We start from the raw sequence: 19,337 nt of genomic DNA on the forward strand, positions 1-19,337 counted from the left end.
GACTGGAAGTCAGGGGATCAGGGTTTCCCTCTCTGTTCTCTCAGTAACTATATCCATGACTGTGAGGAGTCACTCGACCTGAACCGAACCTCAGTTTCTCCATTTATATACAAATAAATGAAGGATCTGTGATTTTGGCCGCAGGTGGGAATTCTTATAGCGGGAGGTCCCTCCACCCAAGCAAACCAAAACCAGTCAGTAGCTTAGTAAACAAGTCTTTGGAAAGTTATCTGGATCACGGTGGTTCAGTGACTTGCCTTGAGTCACATGTCCACCAAAAGGTAACATTTGAACACAGGTCTTCCTAATTCTGAGACCAGTACTCTATCCATTAATGCCCTTTTTTCCTCATCTGTAAAACAGAGATCATAGATTCATAGACTTATTTGCTTTCCCTATCTCAAAAGGTTGTTGTGGGAGTCAAACAAGGTAATGTGTATAAAAGTGATTTGAAAATTTAAGAGTTAAAAAACGTGACTATTACTGTTATCATTCCTTGTGGGGGAAAGGAGTATTCAATGCCGTGTCTCTCTTCTCTCATTTCAGACTCAGAGCAGAGCGGCAGCCCCCGGGCAGGAATGGGCTCTGACCAAGAAGACAGCAAGCCCATCACACTGGGTAAGTGGACGAATGAGGACGTTAGTGACGGGGAGATGGCAAGACACACGGTGCTCCTCCCTTATTGTATATAACCCCAGATGTGGCATTTGCTAATTCTTAGCCTCACTTTCCCAAGTAATCTTTAAGGGCCCGTCTAACCTGTGATGTACTAGAAAGAACACAGGATCTGGGTTCAAATTCCCAGCTTTGCTACTTACTGCCTGTGTGACCTTGGGCAAATCATTTTATCTCCCTATGCCTCAGTTTTCCCTGTAAAACCTTTAGGGTCCTATATAGTTCTATCTAAATGATCCTGTATGATCCTGTAATGAGATATATATATATATCTCATACATACATATATATATATCTCATACATACATACATATATATATATCTCATACATACATACATATATATATATCTCATACATACATACATATATATATATGAAAGGCCTCAGTCCTTGAAAAACAAACTATCCTTCCCTCCTCTAGAGCATCAGGAATCTGAACTTGGCCTGCCCCAGTCTTCCACACACAGCCCCCCCGCCCAGGTTAGGGATGAAGTCTGAGTCTCTGTCTTATTATTTACAGATCCACTTATCAGACAGTGTGAAAAAAAATTTAGGGATAGAGAAGCCTTTGCCCCTGTCCTCGGCAAGTAGACAGGGACTATTGTACAACACAAGTATATGATCAAAGGTAAGACAGATATTGCTAAAGTAAAGATGTGTATAGGTGGGAAGTTGAGGGGCAGATTCATTCGTGTTTAGCTTTCCAGCACAGTAGACACTGGTTATAACCCTAAGTGGTCATATGACCCAGTGGTTAGCAAGGAGCTTGGCAGATCCCTGTGGATGGAGGTTCCAGGGCCTCAATCCTCCCTTCTCTCCCTATCACCCAATGTGTCCTCCTTTGCCAGCAAGAACCCACAAATCCCAAACCACCACGCTTCTGGTTCATAAATGTCAGAGCTGGAAGGAACCTTAAAAATCACTTAGTACAACCCCCTCATATGACAGGAGAGGAAACAGCCCCATAGCGGGGAAGCCGCAGGGCCAAGGTCAAACAGGTATATGTGGCTGGCTGATCCAAGATTCTGACTCCCAAGTCCACTGCTGATTTCACTACTCCCACTGGCTGCCTTTGTCCACTCCACCAAGAAACTCCCCTTGGACTCAGCCTGTCAGGCAGAGGAAGTCAGGTCCCACCCCCTCCCTCCCCAGCCAGGGAGTCCTCCAGAGAGAAAGCCTGTCCACTGCAGAAACAGGAAATCCTGGGCCAGGGAGAGGCCAAGGCAGAGGAAGGAGGGAGGGAGGGAGGGACCGAGGGAACTGGTGGCTGGGTAGGCCATAAGAGGGGAAATGCTTTGGTTTCAGTGGGACAGCTGGGGACAGGCTGCCAAGAGGAAACTGCTGGCAGGCCTTGGGGGGGAGGGTGGGGAAGAGAGGACCAGCAGTCATTTCTTCGTCAGCCAGTCCCAGACTCAGTGCCTTCTCACACCCACCCCTAGCCTATAGCCCTGCCTGACCCCTTTCAGAGGGAGGGCTTCCCGCTCATATTGGCCCTGGGCAAGAGTGAAGGATCCTCCTGGTCCCAAGAGGGAACTGGAAACCAGGCCACTGTGGGGGGGGGGGGGATGCGGCGTTGAAGGAACTGGGGATGTTTAGCCTGGAGAGGAGAAGACAGTAAGGAAGGATGCTGTTTTAACATATCTGGAGGGCTGTTATGTCGAAGAATTATATTCGTTCTGGTTGGCCCCAGGGGGGAGGAGCAATGAGGGGAAGTTAGAGAAGACATACTTAGGTTTCCTATAAGAAAAGAAAACCAAACTTCCTAACAATTTGAGTGATCCATCAGTAGAATGGTCTGCATTAAGAGATCGTGAATTCTCCTCCCCCTCCCCCCATCATTACTCTCGGTCTTCAAGCAGAGCTGGCTGACCACTTTGAGGCTGGGAGGGAATTGTAGAAGGGATTCCTGGTCAGGTTTATGGGCTGGACTACACGGTCTCTGAGGCCCCTTCCAACTTGGAGTGAATGCACTGAGAGAGGAGAACATTCTAACACCATAAAGTTCTGCCTTAGGTCATTTAGTCAATAAGGATTTACCAGAGTAGCCCAGGGATCTGCTCTGGGCAAGAGAAAGAAGACCTCAGCACTCCGGGAGCTTCTGTCGAGCTGAAGAGCCATTACAGTGCCTGGGTGTTAGACTGTGTGGTACAAACGACAGCTGGGCAGGGGAGTGGATGGAGCACTGAACTTGGAGTCAGGAAGACTGCCTCACATATTTCTTAGCTAGGACTCTGGGCGAGTCACTTAACCTTTGCTTCAGCTTCCTCTCCTGTGAAATGGAGGTGAGAATAGAACCTACCTCCCAGCTTATTGCAAGGATTAAATGAAATAATGTTAGTGAGGTGCTTTGCAAGCCTTGAAGTACTATATGAATACTAGCTTGTTATTACAAGAGGAGCCCAGAGGGGCAGCTAGGTAGTGGATAGAGCACCAGCCCTGGCATAAGGACCTGAGTTCAAATCTGGCCTCAGACACTTACTAGCTGGGCAAGTCACTTACCCTGATTGTCCCTCCCCCCCAAAAAAGGAGCCCAGAGAAGGGGGAGGCCACTGTTGGGCTTAGGGCAATCAGGAAGGCCTTTGTGGTGGAGGTGGGACTTGAGTTGGGCACTGAAGGATGGGTGCGATGGGGAGGAGGGGCACTCCAAGATTCAGATCAGTATGTACTTTTGGAAGTAGGGCTAAGTCTGGTGTATATTGGGTGGAGGTGATCAGGGGGACTCACTATAGAGGACCTATCTGTATGGATTAGAGAAGAGTGAAAGATTGGAGATGGAGAGAAGGTGCCAGAAGTTTGTAGGCTCTATCTGATGCATCCTGGTGGGGATCATAGGAATGAGGAGGAGGAGAGAGAACTATTTTGAGACATTTTTGAGGGAAGAAACAAGAGGACAGAATTCCGAGACAAACCGAATAAAGGAAATGAAGAGGATAAAGGGAAGGGAAGAAAGGTCAGTATTTATCAAGCGCTTACTGTGTACCAGGCACTGTGCTAGGCACCGGGGATCCAAAGAGGGCCGGAACATGGGCCCTGCCTACAAGGAGCTCAGAATCTAATGAGGGAGACAACATGCAAACAACAGTGTCCGTACACTAAAAATGGCTCAGGGATTTTCAGTCTCACGGGCCCTGGAAGAATGATGTTATCACTGGCAATGCTGCTGGAAATTAGAAGAATGTATCTTCTGAGAGGGTAATGACGTGATTTTGAGATGCCAGGACATAGAGAGGGAATGTTCAAGCATGGGGCCCGGGCTCAAGAGAAACAAGGCCAGAGACAGAGTATGAGAATCATTGGAAAGAGAAAAAAGCTGAAGAGGAGAGTGGATGGGGTCTTCTGGGGAGTCTGAGGAAAGCCCCTAGTTAGAGGACAAGACAGACCATTCCTAAGGAGTGTGGGGAGCAGGAAATAGGGCATTCTTAAGGAGCCTGCGGTACAATCTAGGATTAGAGATGTGAAAGGGGGCGTAGGGGGAGAGGGTAGGGAGAGACTGCATTTAGGAAGGATAAGGACAGACTGTCTCCAGGAGGGCCATCTCAGGTGGTAATGGAGGTGCCCAGAACAATACCTAAGGGATGCTGGGACAAAGCATAAATTTAGGGACTCATGCAACTGCTGCCCCCTGGTGGGGAAAATTGGGGGGGGGGACACGGACACACACACACACAACCTCAACCATCTCCCCTGACCATCCATGGCACGTGGGCCTTAGGCCCAACCAGAAATCACTGGTATATGTGCTGCACTGCCCCCACTGTACCCCCAAGGGAATTTGGGGGGATTGCTCCATGCATCCCCAGTGACCATGAGGGATGGAGTGGGGTTGGAAGGGGAATTGGTAAAAGGAGGAAAAAGAAGAGGGCTCTAATCCTGATTTAACCTGGTGGGCTACACGATGAGGCAGGTCCATAATCATTCAGGACCTTCATTTCCAGTCTTTAGAATGGGTGAAAATGAATCTGTGAGAAAGGAAGAACCCCCAGGGAGCAGAGAAATGGTGTTACTGGAAGTGGCAAGCTGGAGTAGGACCCAAGATCTTACCATAGTGCTGGGGGGGAGGGGGCACAGCCTAGCACAGAGGGACAGGCAGGTGACAGGGAGTCAGGAGACCCCAGTTCTAATCCCACTCCACCACTAATCCCCTGTGAGACCTTGAACAAGTCTTTCCTCTTCTCTGAGCCTCGGTTTCCAAACCCACAAAATGAGGAAAGACAAGATTATCTTTAAGATGCCTCCTAGCGCTGACATTCTACATTCTAAGGTCCTCTCCAGCTCCTTTCTGGCCAAGGTATGTGGCCCTTCCTGCTGCAGGCAGAAATCACCCCAAGCCCATTGCACTCCTGGGATTCTTTGAAGGATGAACAAAAGGATAAACAGGACTAGGTGCTGGAACTGGTGGCTTCTCATCCCATCCCACCCCACCCCACCCCAGGCCATGCCACATGGTGTCTTCCTCCCTCTGACTGTCCACTGTCTCTCTTTCTTCACAGACACCACAGACTTCCAGGAAAGCTTTGTTACATCTGGGGTCTTCAGTGTCACCGAACTCATCCAGGTCTCCCGGAGTGAGTAATTGCCTGCCCCCCCCAGCACCATTTGTGCCCTGACCCTGCTCTAACCCATGGGACTCAGTGAAGGGATGGGGTCTCAGGAAGGAGATGGGTTTGGGGAAGGACTTTTCCGTGAGGAGGGTGGGGTTCAGTGAAGGGTTGGGGGCTCATCGAGGCAGGTTCAATAAGGGGATGGGAGCTGAGTGAGGAGGGTAGTCAGCTCAGTGAGGGAACAAAGGGTGGATACAGGGATGTGGTCTCAAGAAAGGAATGTGGGCACTCGGAGGTGATGAGAATTCAGTGAAGGGATGGAGCTCGGTGAAGAGATGGGAGCTTGGTGAGGGAGTGGGAGCTTAGTCAAGGCATAAGGGTCCAATGAGAGTATAGGGGTTCAGTGAGAGGATGGGGTCTCAGTGAGAGGGACAGCATGCACAATGAGGGATGGGGGATCAGTGAGAGGGATGGGGGTTCAGTGAAGGGTTTGCTGGGCTCAGTGGAGGGTTGCAGGCTCAGCTAAGGGATGGAAGGTGAAGTTTGGGGATGGTGGAAGAGGGCACACACTGTAGGAATGATCGTAGTCTATTCCTAGGCTCCACTGCTGGGCTCTCATTCCCTCTCAGAGAAGTTCAGAGAGCAGACTGAGCCTTCATTGAGCTGTGAGTTCAGCCCATGTTGAAAATGGAATCAGAGGCACATCTGGGTCCCCTTGGGCCATAGCCTCACCCACAAGGGCCAGGGAGCATCTTAAGTAGCTGAGCTCAAATAAACCTTAAGACTAACAACAAAAATCCTTCCTTCCCCATGTCACTGCTTTCACTACTCTGCCTACTTGGCCACTTCCCCAAAGATGCTGGGTCTTTCCTGTCAGCTGCTTCCCTCGGCCCGGCCTTGGGAAGCTCCCTCCGGCTAGTCTTCCCTTCCTATCACTGAGAGGCTTCCTCTCTTCCCCCACCCCAGGGCTTCCCTGTTTCAAACCCTACCCATTTTGGGGGTAGTCCTGCTTTGAATGTGACCAGTGCCCACTTCCCTCTCCCCTTTCCCAATGGCAACTGTCTGCCTGTCCCACTGTCTGTCTCCTAAGGGTCTAACTCCAACAAACTGCTGTCTATCAACCAACCTAAAAATAGAAATATTTTCAGAAAACAACTGTATCTCCTAAACTGATGCTCCTGCAGGCAGTGGGGAGGCCACAGCACAGAACAGAGACAGCGCTGTTCCAGGGAGCAGGAGTCCTGGGTTTCTAGGCCCGCCTCTGCTCCTGATTTACTATGGCACTGCCAGCAAATCACTTCCTTCTCTGAGTTTTAGTTTCCTCATCTGTGAAATGGGGAGATTTGACTAAACGATCTCAAAGATCCCTTCCAGAGCTAAAGATTCAACTATTCTGCTCCTAACTCTCCTGCCATCTCATTTTGGGACTTTGGATGGCTCACTTAGACCTCAGTTTCCTTATTTGTGAGATTGGGGTAATACTATCTGCAGCCTCCTGTTTCCCAGGGAGCTCCTCCTCGGTACCCCAGTACTTCATCTCCCTCCCTCTCTTTGTTGGGTTTTGCAGCACCTGTGGTGACAGGCACGGGACCGAACTTCTCCCTGGGCGAGTTACAAGGGCACCTGGCCTATGACCTGAATCCTGCCAGCACGGGCATGAGAAGAACACTGCCCAGCACCTCCTCCAGTGGGTATGTTCCCACCCCAGGCACTTTGTCAGGGACTACAGAAGGCAGCAAGGGGTAGCAGGGGCAGCCCTCAACTGCAAGTCAAGAGACCTAGGTTCACATCCCAGCTTGGCTACTTACTAATTGCTATTGGGTCCCCGCACAAGTCACTTAATAACTATGAGTCACAGTCATCTCATCTGTGAAAGGGCGATGATACTATGCGACCTGTCTCACAGGATTGTTGAAAGATCAAAACAAGATAATGTACACAAAGTGCCTTCTATATAAATATGCCGTCATATATCAGTATATAGTCATACATAAGCAGTTATCATTATCGTCCTAGCTCTGACATTATCTTCCTATGTGTCTCCCCTGAGCCTTATTTTCCTTCTTTGTAAAATAAGGAGGTTGGACTAGATGGTCTCCAGCTACCTCCCTCCTAGCTCTGCCATTCCATAATTCCATGGTGTTCTATGTGTTATGTAAAGAGACCAGAAATTGAGAATCAAGAGTTCTGGCTTTTAGTGCTGACTCTGCCACCTAGTACAGTTTCTGAACCTCAAATTTACTCATCTATAAAATGGCTTTAATTCCTGCCCTTCCTCCTTCAAGAGACTGTTCTGTGGTTCAAATAAGGAACTAGATAGGAAAGTGATTGCTGTACTGTGCAGGTGTGAGGGGTTATTACTTCAAGGGTCTGTGGTTACAGATCTTGCTTTTATTGCTATTAATCTTCCACCGATGGCCTCCTCTGTTATCTCATCATTCGAGAATGAAGGACAGACAACGACATGGCACCTACCTCTCAAAGACCATGTCAGTGAAGCATAAATTCCTCTGACGGGTCCTATCGTGCCGGAAAGGCTTTGAGGATGGACCCAACCACAGACTGTGTCTCTTCTGTGAGGACCAGTTTCATGAACGGAGAACCTCATTACTACGAGGCAATTAATATCTTTTGGCTGTAGAAACTCATTAAACTGCTAAGGCCTGCAGAAGGGCTGTACTCTGTAGAGTCCATGGAAAGGAAGTCCATAGTGACAAAATTGTGGATGCTTAAAGAACTGAAATCTAGGATAACCTACACCCAGTACCCCCATTCCTCCTCCAGGAAGGTTACATGGGCTCCCATATGGGGCAGCCACACCATAACACATGCATCAACAGGCTCCTCATTGCATTCCCTAACCCTCTCCCGGACCTTCCCTTCTTTTCCAGCGGTGCAGTGGAAAGAATACAGTATTTGGTGTAAAAGGCCCTTGTCAGAATCCTGCCTCTGTGTGACCTTCAGTCACTTGGCCCCTTTGGGCCTCAGTTTCCCTTTCTGTAAAATGAGGGGTTGGATCAGATGGCCTCTAAGGTTTCTTCCAGTTCCCAATCTATAAGCTAATGGATCCTTGCAAAGCATGGGCACAACCACCAGGTGTCTGGCCTCTGCTCCAAACCCTAGGCCTTGGGCTCAGGGAAAAGCCCTTGCTTAGGAGGCCCAGCTGTCACTACTGACTCATTGTATGGGCTTGGGCAAATCTCTTCCCTTCCCTGGCCTCAGTTTCCCCATATGTAAAATGTGGGGGAGGCAAGTCCTTTCCTTATCTTGCCTCAGTTTCCTCATAGATAAAATGGAAGCAAGGCACTTCCCTTCCCTTTTGGGGACCTTTAGTTTCCCCAAATATAAAACGTGGGGGAGACCCATCTTTTCCCCTCCCTGAGCCTGCTTCCTCATATGTAACATGAATGGGGAGAGGGGAGTAAATCCCTTCCCCCTCTCTGGGCCTCAGTTTCCTCATCGATGTAGGCTTGGGATCCCCCAGCCCCCAGCTCGGACATCCTAAGCTAACACTCTAGGGTTCCCATGATGCTCCTGTCAGAACCGGATGTCCGGAGTTCGATTCAACTAACCTCGCCTCCCCCTCCCCCCAGGTCATGGGGTAACTGGACTTTGAATTTTTTTTTCCCTCCGTAGGAGCAAACGACACAAATCAGGCTCCCTGGAGGAAGACGTAGACACGAGCCCCGGCGGGGATTACTACACGTCACCTAACTCCCCGACGAGTAGCAGCCGCAACTGGACGGAGGACATGGAGGGGGGTAGGTGGGGCCGGGAGCCGCCGGCTGGCGGGGCCTTCTTGAGCTTCCCGGCCGGCCGGACTACGTATCCCGATAGGCTGTGCAGCGCCGCCGCTTAGGAGGAGACTGGAGAGGGCGCAGGGCCTCCTGGGATTGGTAGTCGCGGCCGAAGACGTGCGGGGGCGGGGTTTGGGGAGCAGTTGCTTGTGGGAATTGTCGTTCTAGGCAGACATTCCCAGACAGGCTGGAGGCCCCCTGTGGCCGAGCTAGGAAGGTGCGTCCCTCGCCCCGCCTTCAATTACGCCCTCCCCGCAATCGTCCTTCATTCCCCTTTTCGGTCCAGCGATCGTGCCTTCTCACAAGTCTAGAATGCGGCCCTTCGTCACCTCCGCTTTCACGAATCCCCAGCTTTTTCTCTCCGCTGGTGCCACCTCCTCCGGGAAGGCTTCCAGGATCTCCACAGTCCATGCCCTCTGTCTCTGACCCTCTTTTTCTCTCCCTTCCTCTGTCTTCTCTCCTTTCTCTTCCTCTCGCTCCTTATATTTATCTATCTGAATACGTTTTCTCTTTCACCCCCAGAGTGTAAGCTCTTTGAACGCAGGAACTGACTGCATTTTCATCTTTGTATCATGCGGGGAGGGAAACCCATCATCACACTGCCATTTTCACATGATAGAAACTTTAAAATACTTCTTGAATTCAGTCTGTCCTGCCTAGTTCTCTGCCTCCCTCCCTCCCCTTGTCCGTAGGGCCCACCTAGCTGCATTTATAGGCTCCTAACTGGACAATGCCACTTCTATGGCCCCCTCTCCCTGAATCCCCATTTCTGATTGCCCGGGTGTCAGTGAAGCCTTGTCTCTGAGCTCCCATCCCTGTGTGTCTCTGCAGGGTCTCTCCACTGGGCCTTCAGCTATTTCTACAATCCCCCCATCTCTTCCGTATGTCTTCACCTCTGGAGGTACCACTCTGTGCATCTGTAGGATCTTTCCACTTGGGCCATCCTCTGATATCCCAGTAGTCTCCCGCACAGCATCATCTATGATGTCTCTTCCTGTAACATCTGTCTCTGTAGTGTCCCATACCTCAGGGTCTCATTGACTTTTCATCTCTCAATGGTCTTTCTGCTCATGTCCTCTACCATTCCTTTAGATTTCCCAGAATTGCCTCTAGAGTCTTAGAGTAGCCTCTTCCCTCAATAGTCCTACTACAATGGTCATCCAGTCCAAACCCCGCTCCCTCCCCCAGAGGAATCCCTCTTATGATGCATCAGACTGTCTAGGAGTTGGCCTGGATGACCTCTTCATTCCCTTCCAGCTCAGACCCTAGGGATCTGCTCTGGCGGGGTCATCCCCTCTTCCCCAGGGAACAAGTTCATCACCTCCTCAGACAGCTGGTGCCATTGTTGGACAACTCACAGCTGGAAAGGTCTTGCTTATGTTATGTGACCGTGAACAAGTCACCTAACCTGAAAGTGAATTTTTTTTTCTATTTTTAGGTTTAATCTGCATTATTATTAACATTATCTCCATCAATTTGAGAACTGAAATCTGATTCCTTCCAATCCTCCCTCCCCCTAGTTCTATCTGTTGTTTGCCAAGCAGAATAAATCTTTTCCCTGCTTCCCATGATAGCCCTTCAGTTATTTGTAGACAGTGATCATATCTCCTCCAAGGCTCTTCTTCCAGGATAAACATTCCTGGTCCCTCTAACTGATCTTTGTATGTGCTGGTGTTTAGTTCCCTCCCCATCCTGGTCACTCTTCTCTGGACACAATCCAGTTTTTAGCGGTCTTCCTAAGTTGTGACCCCCACACCTGGTTGTAGGCCTCCAGTTAGGGGCTGGGGGTGACTGCAGGTGACATCAGGGCAATAGAGTTCTATAGACAAAGCCATGGATCTCATTAGTGTGGTTGGCCCAGATTAAGCTTGTGGTCAAACAAACCCCTGGATGTTTACATAAACTACTGGTTAAGCCAGATATATCCTGTACTTGTGAAGTTGCCCTTTTTTTGGTTTTAAAAACTGAAGTAGATTTATAGATTCAGAGCTGGAAGGGCCCTTAAAGGACATCTGATGCAACTCCCTCATTTTTCCGACGAGGAAATTAAGTCCAGAAGGGTCAATTGATTTGTCCAAGGCCCCACAGCCTGTAAGGAATGGCACCACAACTGGAAAGTCTTCTGACTCAGTCATTCAGTCAACTAGCATTTCCAAAGTGCCTACTATGTGCCAGCCACCATAGTAGGATCTGGGGATACAAAGAGGCAAAAAAAAAAACCCCAACCCTCAAATACCTGTCCCAGAGGTGCTCACATCTAATGGGATAGACAACCTGCAAACAACCCCAAATCCTCTGTTCTTTCCTCTAGACCACATGGGGAGCTTATATTTATCTCTATTCAATTTCGCTGTGTCATTTTCAGCCCAGAATCCCAGACCTTTGAGAGAAATGTTTTAGGGTCTTGATCCTGTCATCTTTGACGTTAGCATCCCTCTTCGCTTTGTGTCATCTGTAAATGGGACGGAGGAGTCTTTAGTGTGCCTATGAGATGTTGAGAAAGCTGGGTTATTGTGACATAACGTAAAGAGTTTGGTCTGTTTGGTCAGAGGACCTAAATTTGGGTGATCTGTTGTAAGACCTTGGGAAAAACCACATCATCTCTCTGAGCTGCATTTTCCTCATCTGTAAATGAAGGGCTGTCCTCGATGCCCTCTGTGGGCCCTTCCACTCTAAATCTGTTTCCCCGACCCTGCAAATTTGAACCCCCTAGTTTCACACAGAGGGTGAAACAAACACTCCAGGTATAAAGCACTCTGACTTCCTTTGAACCGAGTGGATGCTGCTGTCCTTTTAAACCTGGCCTCTCCCAAGCTCAGCGCTATAATAATTTGTCGCCATTGGGCAGAAGGAATAGAAATCCCATCCATCCTCCTCTTTCCCTGCCGGCCCAGCCCCAGGGACCAGTAACCTTAGCTCCCAGCCTAGCCCAACCAGCTCCCTCTGGAGTGTCTGAGATGATTGTGGCTGGATTGCTTTCTGGTATGCTTTTCAGCCTTCCTGTCTAGACAGCCCGAACTAGCTGTTCATTAAGAAGGGGGGAGGAGGGGGCTTAAGTTAATTAAAGTGATACTTCCCCCTCCCCCCGCATGTGCTTGCTTGTCTCTAGCTTGTGATTTCCTTGCTCCCCTGGGAAGATTTCAGGCCTAGGAGTTTATCTGTCCAGCTCCCCCTGCCCCCAACTCCTTCCCTCCCCACGCTCTTCCCTTTGAATCCTTTCTTTTTTTTTTTTCCTGACTATCCCCTCCCCACCCTGAGTGAACAAGGGAGATTGATACTGAGTCTGAGATTCCAACATAGTAGAGAGTCTCCTGGATGAGGGGTTTGGAGCCCTGTGTTCTAATCCCTGCTCCCACACTGATTTGCCGGATTACTTTGGGCAAGAGTGGATTTACCACTCAACTTCCCCTCTCAAGGCTTAGTTTCTCCATTTGTAAAATTAGGAAATTAAAAGAGATAAACTAGATGGTCTCTTCTGGCTCTGACATGTCTAAAGAGCTTTCCACCTCCAACAGGCTATGGTTTTTACCTCTTTGTTCATAGAGAGGTAGGTTGGTGAAGCAGATAAATATTGTCCTTCAAGTCAAGAAGATCTGGGTTCAAATCCTGCCCCAGACTGCCTAAATCCTGCTTTATTAATTGGACAACCCTAGGCGAATCGCAACCCCTCTGAGCCCCAGGTTCCTTATCTGTAAAGCCCGGATAATAACAGCCACTTTTTTGGGGCTGTCATGAGGCCCAAATGAAATGTTTCACAAACCTTAAAGAGTTATAAAAGCACGAATAATTATTATTATTCGGTTCACAGACTTATAGCTGAAAAGGACCTTAGGGGGCTTCTAGTCCAGTCTCCTTTTCTCCTAGATGAGGAAATTGAGACCCAGGAGATTGAGTGACACCCCACAAGCAGTAAGGAGGAAGGGTGGGGTTCAAGCCCAGATTCACTGTTCTCTCTCCTGCACCACATTGCTTGGGCCTTAATTTCCCCAGCTGTCAAATGTGCTTCCAACATCGGAGGCCCTGAATCAATGCTTGCTCATTATTTGTTGACTGAGTTGAATGCAAAGATAATTTCCCCCCTCCAAACACACTCCCAGAGTCATGTCTGGGTCCCACAGAACCCCAGGCCTTCTCCACACCCTCCTAATGCTCCCAGTCAGAGGATAAGTTTCGAGGCTGGGGCGGAGAGCCAACATCCCAGCCCCAGGGTCTGGTCCTGAGCCACTAAGGCATAGCTATTTCAATCTCTGAACAAGATGTTCTAGGAAATCCTTGTAAGTGTGTGTCTGAGTGAGGTCTAACCTTATTACCTTAGCGCCACATGGCCCTAGAAGCCGGCCTGTAGCAATGATGGTAACCGTGGGACTGTTCCAGGATGTTCTCCCCTCCCCCATCCACCCGGTGCTCTCACTCTCTCTCCTCATCCCTCCCTCCTCTCCCCTCCCCCTTCTTCCCTGTCATCCCAGGATTCTGCTTGGGGGGAAAGCCCTGGTTTAGCTGAAGTAGTGAAGGGAAGGTTAGGGAGAGGGTGCAAGCCAGGATGAGCTATGACGATGATGATGATGATGATGATGATGATGATGATGATGATGGCGTTAGAGCTGTTAATATCCTGTATCAAATCATCTTCATGCCCGTTATCTCATTCAGTCTGCATCACACCAGGCTGGGCAAGTAGTCTTAATCCCTGCTTTATAGATGGGGAAACTGAGCCTTTGAGAGACAAAGTCCTAGAACCAGTAAGTAGCAGAACTCGGCCTGGTGGGTTCTGGAGGAAAGCTAGGAGAATCCTAAAACTCAGATTTGGGAGCTGGAAGGGGCCTTAGAGATCATCCAGTCCACCATTGATCAATTGATAAACCTTTATTAAGCACATACTATGTGCCAGGCACTCTGAAAAGGGCAAAGGACACGAAAAGAGGGAAAAGGCAGCCCCTGCCCTCAGGAGCTTACAGTCTAATGACTGTAAATGATGACAGCCCCCTCTGGGCCCTGGCAGGGGCTTCTCCTCTGGCTGCTGAGGAGAGCACAGCCAAGAATTCACCGCTCCTTCATTGCTCTTTGCTCCTCACGGCTGCCTCTTGGAATCCTCAGCTTCTCATAGATCCTGTCTCAGGAGCCATTTCCTGCAGAAGCCTTTCTTGGGTCCAGGCCTTGCCTGACACTTCCTCCTCAAATGAAATTGTATTCTTCTAATTAGATGTTGTGTCCCCTCCCCACCTCCCACTCCTTGAGGACAAGGACTAGGTTTTCATTTTGTCTTTGTACTTTCAGCATACATAGAGTGCCTAGCATGGTTTGTTTGTTATTTTTTTGGGGGGGGGGTCTATCCCTGGAATCCCATTGGTAGGAAATTCCCAGTGTGGAATGTGTGCAGCTTAACACACATCTGTACTGTAGAGTGTCACAGAGTTGTCAGGGCACTGGGATCCTAAGTGATTTGCCCGTGCCCACATAGCTAGTATGTGTCAGAACTCAAGGCTGGGTCTTCCTTTATACCAAGGCCAGCCCTCATCCACATTGCCACACTGCCTCATACATAATGTACAATGGATGAAAGTAGGCAGGTACCTAGAGCCTCAAAGCCCAGCTCCCCAGAACAAGAGCCAAGAGCCCAGGCTCCTCCTACAGATAACCCCATCATCGGCCTCACCCCTCAAATCTAAAGCCATTGTAGTGACCATCTCTGCTTCCCCTCCCAGGAATCTCACCCACAGTGAAGAAGACTGAGATGGACAAGTCCCCCTTCAATAGCCCATCGCCTCAGGACTCACCCCGCCTCTCCAGCTATACCCAACATCACCGGCCTGTCATCGCTGTGCACAGTGGTAAGAAGGCGCACCCCAGGGCCATAGCTTGGGCCTGGGGAAGCCTCTGGCTCTGAAGACTAAGCTCCAGCTCTAACAGTGTATTTAGATAACCTTTAAGATTCCACTAAAAATAACTGAAACAAAGACTAAGCTCCGGCCTCCCCCCATCCCCAGAATTAGCCAGGGCCCCTGACCCTAGAAAGGTCATCTCCTGCTTTCTACCTCAGGCATGATGGTGCTCAAGCCACTCCTAGGGCCACCTCCATTCTAACTTGATCTCTAAATGAGATGTAAGAACCTCCAGCCAGTCCCCGGGTTTCCACTCCTTCATGGGTCATGAGGCGGCCCTTCTTGTCATCCAACTCAGATCCTTCCTATTAGAGCCTCCCAGGCTTCAGTCTAAGCTAGGCTGGGGAATGAGTTCAGCCTCTAGTCCTGGTTTAGGCTCAACTCACCCGGAGTGGCTGGGGACAAGTCACTGACCCTCTCTGAGGTGGAAGTTGCTCCCTATGTCTAAAGAAGAGGTTGGGACCTCATCTTTCTCTGCCCATTCCACCTCTCCTCAGCCCTGCACACCAGACCCATGCCTCAGGAGGCAGTGGAATATGGTAGAGAGAGTGTCCAAGGACCTGCATTCAGATTCTGCTTCTGTGCTCTGCCACCCACATTTGTTACTTACACCCATGGGTGTGTGTGTGAGAGTCAAGCAGTCACTCACTGGGCTTCAGTGGCCTCATCTGTCAAGTGAAGGACTTGGGCTGGATGTCCTTGCTGGTTCTGAATCCTAGGACTCCTCCAGGCCAGTATTCTGTTGCTCATAAAAGCCTTAGATATTCTGCATTGACCCTGAGACCTACCTGACACACAGGGTTATTTTTGCCCTGCTTACCCTCAGAGGGCAGAATTAAGACCAGCTGGGTAGCAGTTCCACCAAAGCCAAATTCTGCTCAAAGCAGAAAAAGCTCAAAGCCCAGCAGTGGAAGGGGCTGTCTTGAGAGACAGTGAGTGCCTCCCCATGGCTGGGAACATTTAAGCAGAGGCCTTGTTAGAGGAGGTTCCTGCTTCAGGCTGGGGTTGGGTTAGATGACAGCGGAAGTCCTTTCCAAGTCTGAGATACTCTAAGTCTGGTGGAAAGGTCAGCCGGTGCCTGCCAGGGGCCAGCACTGAGGGCCCGTCCCTCTCTCCGCAGGTATCGCCCGGAGCCCTCACCCCTCCTCCACGCTGCATTTCCCAACCACCTCCATTCTACCCCAGACGGCCTCCACCTACTTTCCCCACACTGCCATCCGATACCCGCCTCATCTCAACCCCCAGGACCCCCTCAAAGATCTCGTCTCCTTGGCCTGTGACCCATCCAATCAGCAGCCAGGACCGGTAAGGACCAGAGGGCTGAGAGTGGTGGGGAGGGAGGAATTGAGACAGCATGGAGGAAGAGAGGAAGTGAGGGGCTATTTGGAGGAGCCGCCATCTGGGGGCCCCGCATGGTGCAGCAGGAAACACACTGGTCTAAAGAGTGGAAGGCCTGGGTTAAGTCAGTCCCCATTCTGACACTAATTGTGTGACATTGGACAAGTCACTTAACACCTCTGAAAGTCAGTCGTCTCTTCTGTACCCTGTGGATGATGATAATTGCCTGCTTGCCTACCTCATAGGGCCGTTGTGAGGTTCACTCAAGAATCAGGCTGTGAGCATCGAGTGCCAGAGAGAAATGTGAATGTTGTCTTTGTAGCCATAGTTTGAGGGAAGAGAGAGAGCCACCTGCTAGTTGTTCGACCTTCTTCTCACCCCTGAACTCCTCAGCCCTGCCCTCAGTTTTTTATATGTTGTGAAAACACCCCATGAAGCAGTGTCTCTGTGACGTTGAGAGGGAATTCCTCCTGAGACCCACTAAACTCATAGTGCCCGAGTTCCCTGCCCTGCCACTGTCCCTACTGGCCCTGGGCGCCTCCCAAAGAGAACTCAGGGCCTAGGACACTCAGGCAGGCAGTGAAGCGAGAGCATAGGACTGAATAAGCCTACAGACACCAAACGAGGGCAATGCCTGGGATGGTCAGTGCCAGCAGCAGGAGGTGGAGGGGGACAGCCCCGGGCACCTGGGGGGGAGGCGGGCTAAGGCCCGTGTGACTCCTGCCGCCCTTCCCCCCGGGCTCCCCTGCCTTCCCCCCCTAACCACTTTGTCTCTCTGTTCCCCCCAGTTAAATGGAAGTGGTCAAGTCAAAATGCCCAGTCACTACCTTTCCACCCAGATGCTGGCACCACCACCGCCCCCAGGCATGCCCCGGCTGGCTATCTCCCCTGACACCAAATCTACCACCACAACTTCCGAGGGAGGAACCACATCGCCGACTTCACCCAGTAAGCGTGAGGGAAGCGGTGCCCGGGGCGGGGTGGGCAGCGCAGCGCAGCCGGGCACCCCCCCTTCTCCCTGACAGCTCAGCCCTCCTTCCTCATCCCTCTGCCCCGGTCACAATCATACCAGGGGCTCTCAGCATCTTGAGGGCCCCAGGTAGCAGCCGGCAGAGCCAGGGTATGGAAGGCAGCTGGTGCGTAGGCCAGTTCCAATGGCCAGGCACTCAGGCAGGATGAGCTTGGTGGGTCTCAGCCCCATTGGTGCTGGGCGTCTCCGTCACAAACACCACTGCAATTGATCCCCCTCCTTTCCCTACAACACCAAGGGCTGAGGTAAGCAGGGAAGAGGGCATCCTGCCATCTCTTGAGAGAGGGAAGGGCGAGGCCAGAGGAGGCAAGTGGTATGAGGGACCATGCTGCCCAGGTGTCAAGGAGCCGGGCTTCTGGTCCTTGCTCTGCTGCCAACATGTGTTGTGTGTATACACCTTTGTGGAATACGCTTGGGCAAGACTTGGCTTCTCTTCTCTGGGCCTCAGCTCTCTCCACATGTCAAATCAGGGCTTTGGACTAGGCAGTTCCTCAGGCCCCTTCCAGGTCTCCATTGAATGGCTTCTGTTCTGTCTCTGACATTCTGTGTTCTGTGTTCTGTGTTCTAGGATCTTCTCAGCCCATGTTCTGTTTTGTGTCCCCTTCCAGCTCTGACAGTCTGTGTTCAATATCCTAAAGTCTTTTCCAGTTTCATTGTACTGTGTCTCATGTTCTGTGTTCTCTGGTCCCTTCCAGCTCTGAATCCACTAATCCACCCCATAGCTCTAGCCAGTCTTCATATTCAGGACCATCTGGTCACCTCTTTCCTCCGTACAGGACCTCCATCCCTCGGTCTACTTACTGTGTCCAGCCCCCTTTCCCTGACTCCATCCCACTCCCCTAAACTCCCCTGGGGATTTCCTGTCACACTCTCAATCAAGAACTAATGAAATGAGAGGTCAATCAGTTCCAAATGAACGGTGCCCCCCCCCCCCCGTACACACACCCACACACACCCACACACACCCGCACACACACACCCACACACACACATCCCTGACACAGCATAATGTTGAGCATCTATTGCCCTGTAACCAACCCACTGGGAAGCTTCCCTTGTCTCCTGGCTTCTCTTCACTCCCCCAACCCTTGGGACAAAGGAAAGAAACCATCATTTTCCATCTTGGGGTCTCTCTGGGATTGGATAAATCAGATCTAGTACGGATTCAGTAGAGCACACAGAAGCAGATGTGGCCTCTCGAATTTTCGAGCCAGAACCAGAACACAAGCCCAGGACTCCTGACTCTTAGTTCAGCGCTGCCCCACCCCCCCTTAGTCATAGGCAGAAACTGACGAAAATCTTGGCATTGGAAAGGACCACCGAACGTCAGAGCTGGCAGAGGACTCAGAACACAGAGCTGAGAGGGACCTTAGGACAGAACGTTAGCCCTGGGAGGGAGGGACTGCAGGCCTTAGAACACAGAGTTGCTGAGCTTAGAGACTTTCTAGTTCACTCTACTATACAAAAGAAGAAACTGAGGCCCAGAGAGGGGGCCTTGGCTTGCCCAAGATGCTGCAGTGATCTAATGGCAGAAGGGGCCAGACCCTAGGGCCAGCATTCTCTCCACCTTGCCCTGCTGCCTCTGACTCTTCCTTACAGAGCCCCATCCGGGCTCTTCTCATACTTAACAAAAGCCCCAGTGAAAGCTCTCTCCCCCACCCTGCCCCCGGCTCTCAGACATCCTCTTCCAATACCTTGACCCCCACAATCTGTCCCACCAACCTCTGGTCCCAGCCTGTCTGAGGCTGGCCTCCCCAGGCAGCGTCCGGGAGTGAATTATTTACTCACCGATGAAATTTAATCGCCTATATTAAAATATATGTGTGGATGCAAACACACACCCATCCCTATGCACTTGCATAGAGGAAAATTAATAAATAAAATGTACTCAATTATTCATAGAGCCCGGAGAGGGATGCAGGTCCAGGCATCAGAAGGGGAGGGGTAAGGGAGATGGGTGGGCAAGGGAAGCAACTGAATAATTCACAAGTAGTTATGAATTATGAAATTTTTATCCTCTCCCTCCCTCTTCTCATTCACTGACCCAGGAGGTCCCCTAGATGGATGGGGGGTAGA

The 19,337-nt window shown here is 50.5% G+C and overlaps 1 protein-coding gene across 9 annotated transcripts in view; it reads left to right on the top strand.

Moving 5' to 3' along the window:
• The window catches only part of NFIC (nuclear factor I C), a 144,149-nt gene that overhangs the window by 96,810 nt on the left and 28,002 nt on the right, over positions 1-19,337 (top strand). For 5 of the 9 annotated variants that reach the window (XM_036756544.1, XM_036756560.1, XM_036756533.1 and 2 more), the window contains exons 3-8: positions 547-618; positions 5,167-5,241; positions 6,785-6,908; positions 8,854-8,978; positions 14,717-14,842; positions 16,014-16,198. In XM_036756544.1, coding sequence (XP_036612439.1) covers positions 547-618; positions 5,167-5,241; positions 6,785-6,908; positions 8,854-8,978; positions 14,717-14,842; positions 16,014-16,198 — 707 coding nt within the window. Of the gene's footprint in view, positions 1-546; positions 619-5,166; positions 5,242-6,784; positions 6,909-8,853; positions 8,979-14,716; positions 14,843-16,013; positions 16,199-17,019; positions 17,180-19,337 lie in introns of all 9 variants that reach the window. The other 4 variants (XM_036756525.1, XM_036756505.1, XM_036756515.1 and 1 more) reach the window with 1 other exon arrangement.

This window comes from Trichosurus vulpecula, chromosome 1 (genome assembly GCF_011100635.1).
Source record: "Trichosurus vulpecula isolate mTriVul1 chromosome 1, mTriVul1.pri, whole genome shotgun sequence".
In the NCBI taxonomy this organism is placed as follows: Eukaryota; Metazoa; Chordata; class Mammalia; order Diprotodontia; family Phalangeridae; genus Trichosurus; species Trichosurus vulpecula.